The sequence below is a fragment of the Buceros rhinoceros genome, unplaced genomic scaffold (genome assembly GCF_000710305.1).
Source record: "Buceros rhinoceros silvestris isolate BGI_N320 unplaced genomic scaffold, ASM71030v1 scaffold25125, whole genome shotgun sequence".
In the NCBI taxonomy this organism is placed as follows: Eukaryota; Metazoa; Chordata; class Aves; order Bucerotiformes; family Bucerotidae; genus Buceros; species Buceros rhinoceros.
In genome coordinates this window covers 1,776-7,935 of record NW_010412645.1, presented here as the reverse complement: position 1 = coordinate 7,935, position 6,160 = coordinate 1,776, and the positions used below count along the sequence as shown (strand labels likewise).

Sequence of the window (6,160 nt, the reverse complement as noted above, 5' to 3'; positions counted from 1 at the left end):
GGCCCAGGGGGGTGGGGGAGTCTCCTGCTGCGGAGAGCCCCCAGCCCCGCCTGGACGCCAAAGTGGGCACCCAGCTCTGGGGACCTGGGCGAGATGGTCCCCGGGCTCCACCAGCGCCACCAGTGCGGGGCTCTGGGGTTCACTCCCAGGCCCATATTTACCTTTAAATAAGATTTCATTGACAACAGACGCGCTGAGCTCCAGCACCATCAGCCAGAACCAGGCTGGCAGAGCTCTCAGACTCCAGTTAGGAGCCACGTTCAGCAGATCCCATTTGCCTCAGGAATAGGAACCAGCTCCCAAGGGAGAGCTGCAGTTGGGCTATTTTTGGTACTCTACAAATAAATGCCAGATGGCAGAGAGTGAAGTTAGGGGGCTCGAAATCCATCGTGTGAACATCCCAGCAGCTCGGTGCAATGGCTTTATCCTTCACCTGAGACCTGACAATGGGAATGTCACATCGCAGCCAGCGAGAACAGACCACTGGATTTCAGCCTTAACAGCCCTGCCCAGGGCACCTTTTTGAGAACACAAGACAGACCCGCACGACCACGACACTCCTCTGCCAGGCTGAAGTTTTGCTCGTCTACAGGCGAACAGCAAAGCCAGTGGCAGCACTGGGAGGAGCAGACTGCCTGCGGCCCCAAGCTCTGCCCTGAAAGGCCCCACGTACCTGTCGCGGAGGGTGTTGGGCCCCAGGTAGGGGTACTGGCTGTCCTTCAGCTTCCCTTTGATGAGCTGGTCGAGCGTTTCGTGAAGGAGCGGCTGGTGTTGGGTATACACGTTCTCAACGCCCTGCAGCGCAAGAGAAGCTCTCATTGGGAATTCACGCAGCGAGCAAAAAGAGCTCAGCAAAGGCTGCATGAAAGGAGCAGCAGCATCGGATGGATACGGCGCGGTCGCCCACAGGCGGAAGCGATGGGAGGAACAGGGTGATGTAGCCACTGACACCCACATCTGGAGATGTTTTTCAGCCACTAACTCCCCTTGTTTCCACTGCCCTCGAAGCCCAGTGCCCTCACCCTGAGATCTCTGAAATCCGCAGCACCGCCCTGCACGTGAGTCCTGCTCCACCACTGTCCCTCTGACTAAAACTGCCGTTATTTCGTCTGCAGCAGACCCGTACCTTCAGTCCTTTGAGGAACTGTTTGGTGATGGCTACGGCATCCTTGGGGCTGAACAGGTCACTGCCCCGCACGCGCTTCCCTCCGTACTCCACAACGGCAGACACCAGCTGTACGGAGAGAGGCACAACCTGTTAACCTGGCAAACCCGTTCTTGTCTCGTTAGGCTCAGTGGAGGTACTGAAATTGTGACTGAGGAGTCGGGGAGATCCATCCCAGCAGATAACGCAGCCGGGGGAAGAGAAGGAGGATTCTCCACACCCACCATGACACTGCCTGTGAAAGGAGAGGTTTTCATTTCCATAGCCTGCTGGAGTGACAGGTCTCCACACGACCTGACACCATCCCGCTCCTCCACCTCCTCCCCAGCTGCTCGCTCCACTCACCGAGCCCTGCTGCCCTCTCCCTCCCAGCCCAGCTCTTCTCTCAGCCCTGAAAGCCCTTTGCCGTGACTACGCCTGTTCGGCAGGAGCAGGGGGAAAGGGGTGGGGAGGAGGAGGAAGGGGAAAGGAAGCGTGTTGCAGGCCCCATTGACATGGCCATCTTCCACCTCTGTGACCCAGCTGAAGGAGAAAGGCTGCCGTTACCTTGCGGTACCTCTCTGCCACCCCCCTGGTCCTGAGCTCCGCCAGCAGCCCCGGCAAGCTGTTGCTGCTGTGCCGTTCGTAGTGCAGGGCATAGAGCATCACCAGCCGGGCCGCGTCCAGCTCCGTCACCTTGGGGTTCTGCAGCAGCCGCCGCACGTTCTGCAGCAGGAGAGAAAACAGCGTTAGTGCAGAGGCCTTTGATGGGGGTTAAACCAGAGCAAAACCCAGCCCACTGCTTCGAAACTGCAGGCAGGAGGAATGCAAGAGGACTAAACTGCATCGTAAGAAACGGAGCCCGGCTTCTCCCGCGCTCTGCGGCCAGGCTCACCCCACTGCGACGGAGCACGAAGGTGAGAACTCGTAACCCAAGTCTGTTCATTCTCAGCTCTCCGTAACATGCTGGGAGGGGAGCTGAGGGTCCAAGTGCCTCCCCCGAAGGGGGGCATCGGCAGGCACTGAACCTCCTAACTAACTGAACTAACTGAAACCTCCCACCAAACCGGAGCAGAGCCAGGCTGGCCCCCGGGTTCCAGCGTAAGTTTGAGTTGTCCAGAATAAAAGGAGAACTGCGCTGGTTCTGTGTTCTTTTGGAAGATGCGGGGTGGAAGCAGCGAAGTCTCAGAGGATCTTTGGATGTAAGAAGGAGCAGGGATCAAACGCTGTGAAGTGAAGGAGGGAAGGAACTAAAGCAGGAGAATGGAGGTAAACCCAGAACATGGGAACCCTCAGCTGTGAAGCAACACCGTGAAACTGCTGGTATTTACTGCACCGATTCAGCTCCACTTGCTGTAATTTGTTTGGTTGTTGCTGACAAAACTACAGAACAAAGTAACTAAAATCGTGGCTTTGGGAAGGATCCCCAGAAGCGTCACCACGAACCTCGGCCAGGTCAGGAATTCACCGGTGAGGGCCCTGCGGCAACGTTTGCCTGCAGGATCTTTGATGCTGCGCTGGCAGCGGGAAGCGCCTCAGACAGAAAAGCTATTGTCCGTCCGCGGAGCCGCGATTCCAGCCCTCCCCGGCATCTCTGCCGGCTCACGTACTACGTCAGGATTAGTAAGAGACCAGGAGAGGAATAACCGAAGTGCCCTGTACTGAGGGGCCCTGGGCCAGCAGAGGCATCGACAGCCGCCAAAGTTACATCGGGGGAGAACAAATCCGCCTTTATGCCGTGCGCTGGCTTATTCTTCATTGTTTCCGTGGCCTTGGCCCCTCACTGCCGGGAGGAGACTGCGACGCGGAACAGCCTGGGGCCGGGACACTGATCTCTGGTGCAGCGGACACCAGTTCCATAGTTCTGCATTTGTTTCCTCGCTGCTGCGTGTGCTCCAGCCGGCCTCGAAATGCAGCGGAGCCCTTCGGGAGTGCTGGTAAGGAAACTGCTGTAAAACCTGCAGAAGCACCCGGTTAGTGCAGACCGAGACCTGAATCAGCACCGAGGCGAACTCCAGGGACTGCCCAGCTGTGACAGCGCGGTGCTGGGTGGGGGCTGACCTGCCTGCCCCTCCGCCCAGTTTCCACCACGGCCTCGTGTGCTCTTAAATGGTATCGCAACAGCATCATCGACGGAATTCACATCACCCCTTTCTTCAACCAACCGGAGACAAATTAATAAATCAAATCACGTTCCAAAACGGTCTCCAAGCCAAGCAGGTGTCAGCTCTGTGCTGTGTGAACACCAGAAACAACAGATCAAGCACGGGCACGATGGGCTGATGGGTTAGAACGCAAATATTTGACTTCTAAACTGCAAAACATCTGGAAACAACGACCCAGCCAGAGAACCTCAGGGGCCGTTGCAGCCAGTGTGTTTTACGGCTCCGTTCCCACCGCAACACTTAGTCATCGGAATTCTACCGAATACGAGCGACCGAACCCCGTCCCTGCGCTGCCGATCCACAGAGCTTCGATGACTTCAGCCATCCCGTGCTGATTCACACCAGCTCAGGAGCTGGTAAGAGACTGCAGCACTTGAAGAGTCTAATATTATCCCCGGCCACCCACGCGGAGCACGGAACGACAGCGACGACGAGTATTTCAGACCTGCTGAAGACGCTCGTCTCTACTTTCTAGTCAAGCCTGTGCAAAGGAGGCCGTTACGTGGAGCGACTTCTACCTGAGCTATAAAAAAAGGTTCTTGATACTGGGTGGCTGGATGAACTCTGCTGGAATCCCGTCACGCCCAACAATGCCGCTATTTTCTCTGAATAATCCACAATTCATCACTACCACTATCGACTAGGTCAGGTCACGGAACCCCACGAGCCAGCGCAGGGTCAGGACTTCGGTCTATACTCGGCTCTAACAGAACTCTCTGTTAGGCTTTTTCTGTGCCAAAGGAGCCCTTTATCCGAGTCTGGGGGCTTTCTGCTGCTTTTTATTACAAAAAAAAAAAAAAAAAAAAAAGGTAAAAGCCAGCACCTCGGGGAAGGGTCTGCTTTAGCCAATTCCATGGATTCCCTTTCTGCTCCTCCCAACAAACACAACAAGCTTCCGCACGGGGCTCCGAGGGGTTTTTCCCCTGGTCCCTGCACAGGCAACCGCCAGAAGCCGAGACTGCACGTAACGATGGTGAAATGGAAAGGCAGAAATTGCAAAGATGCTTCTCCAGGCAGTTATTAACTATGATTCATCCCCATCTGAGCTGAACGGGGAGGGGAAGAGTAGTTCTAACATCCAACAGCCCAACCCCACAGGATAGCAGGGCACAGAACTCCCACGGACCTGCAGCGTCACCCTTCAGAGGGGAGCTGGGGATCAAACCGCCTGGGTCCAAAGGATCGGGGTTGGGGGTTGAGCCCCGGGTACCTGGAGGGCACTGGAGTGGTCGTTCTGGCAGGCCAGTTCCTGCTCCACTTCCGACACCTCCAGCAGGTTCCGCTCACCCACCAGGCGAGACAGTTCTCCCACCACCGTCACGTGCTTCGACACCGTGCCCGACATCTTCTTGAACTGCGGGTAGTTCTCCACGAACGCCTGCAGCAGGGACACCAAAGCAACTGGTTAACAGCCCATGCTCCGAGCTCCACAAAACGAGCCACCCCACGGCGACCCGAGCTGTTGGAACTGGTGGTGGACTGTCCTGCCATGGGTGGGCTTCACAACGTCCACCCAGTGACGTGCAGATCGCCCATACCTTCATGTCTGCTATGGACTCCAGCTTCTGCTGCTCCTTCGGTTTCCTCCTCTGGAAATCCTCCATGAGGTTCTTGATGTTACTGCCGATCTCTGCGAAGTTCAGGTACATGTTCTGCAGGGAACGAGACAGAGGGCTGAGAGAAAGCCCTTCCCACACGAGTGGCGATGCAGCTGAAGCCTGAGGTGCCACCACACAGCACCTCCCTGAGACGCAGCTTGAGTAAGGTCCAGGTTTTATGTAAAACTATGGAGCGGACCCGTTACGTCACGTCAGATGCTGCTCGCACCGCACCCTTGTCACCACTCGCTACACAGTCCGTCACCACCCCCACTCTCAAAGTCATTGGGAAGTTCCTTTCACGTGGCAAAACCAAAAACAAGACCTGACCCCCAAATCCATGCAGATCCTCCCCAAGACACCTACGTTGGCGTAGAACTCGTCGTTCTCAGCCGACAGGACGACCTCGCGGAGGTCCTTGCTTATCCCCGGCACCCGGGAGAGGTCGATGCGGTTGTTGTTGATGCCCAGCAGCTCGTGAACCATGGCCTGGTACGTCCACTAACACGGGCGGTGAAGGAGAAAGGCAGCTGATGACCTCAGGAAGATAACTGGAAGTGCTGAAAATTCACCGGTTTCGGGCCAAACTCTAATAAAGCCAGTTTCTATTCCTCCAACTTTTGCCAGAACGTTCCAGTAAGAAATATTACATCTGCTCTAATTGGACAGGCAGCCCACGGTGAGCGGCGCTGGGGCAAGCACAAGGGCAAACCAGCCCGTTGTCCCAGGATGCTCAGAGCAGGTAAGTTATGACGACACGACTCTAAAGGATGAGTTGCAGGGATTAACATTCCTGTTTCAAACGTTCTCACCATTATCTCCCCTGCCACCACCTGCCAAAGAACGTGGCTGTGGAGATCCAGCCACAATTTCCCATGTACGAAGCTTCTTCGCTTCATGTGCGGCAGCAGGAGTGTGTGTTTCTGCACAGCCCGAGCTCCTGTATTTAACCCGGGCAGACTCGTGTTAGTCTGGAGAGAAAGCCGGGAGCTGATGGGTGCCCGACATGCTGATGACACCCATGAGAATCTGTCCTCTGGATAGAAAATCTCCGTGGAGCAGATAATGCTTGTGGCATCCTGGGCCGGGCGCAGCCCTTCACTCTACAAACCCCATGAGAGCTGGGTTTGGATGCCTGATCCCTCCAGTAACGCAGGGTCCCCAGCAGCCCCACACTGCCGGGTCCCCACTGACCCCCGTCCCTCAGCACTGCCGGGTCCCCACGGACCCCCCTCCCCCGCAATGCCCGGTCC

The 6,160-nt window shown here is 56.4% G+C and overlaps 1 protein-coding gene across 1 annotated transcript in view; it reads right to left on the bottom strand.

Moving 5' to 3' along the window:
- Positions 1-6,160, bottom strand: part of VPS45 (vacuolar protein sorting 45 homolog (S. cerevisiae)) — a 10,159-nt gene that overhangs the window by 2,368 nt on the left and 1,631 nt on the right. The window contains exons 4-9 of the mRNA XM_010136480.1: positions 5,274-5,408; positions 4,848-4,961; positions 4,520-4,687; positions 1,712-1,870; positions 1,127-1,234; positions 674-795 (exon numbers count right to left, since the gene is read on the bottom strand). Coding sequence (XP_010134782.1) covers positions 674-795; positions 1,127-1,234; positions 1,712-1,870; positions 4,520-4,687; positions 4,848-4,961; positions 5,274-5,408 — 806 coding nt within the window. The remainder of the gene's footprint in view (positions 1-673; positions 796-1,126; positions 1,235-1,711; positions 1,871-4,519; positions 4,688-4,847; positions 4,962-5,273; positions 5,409-6,160) is intronic.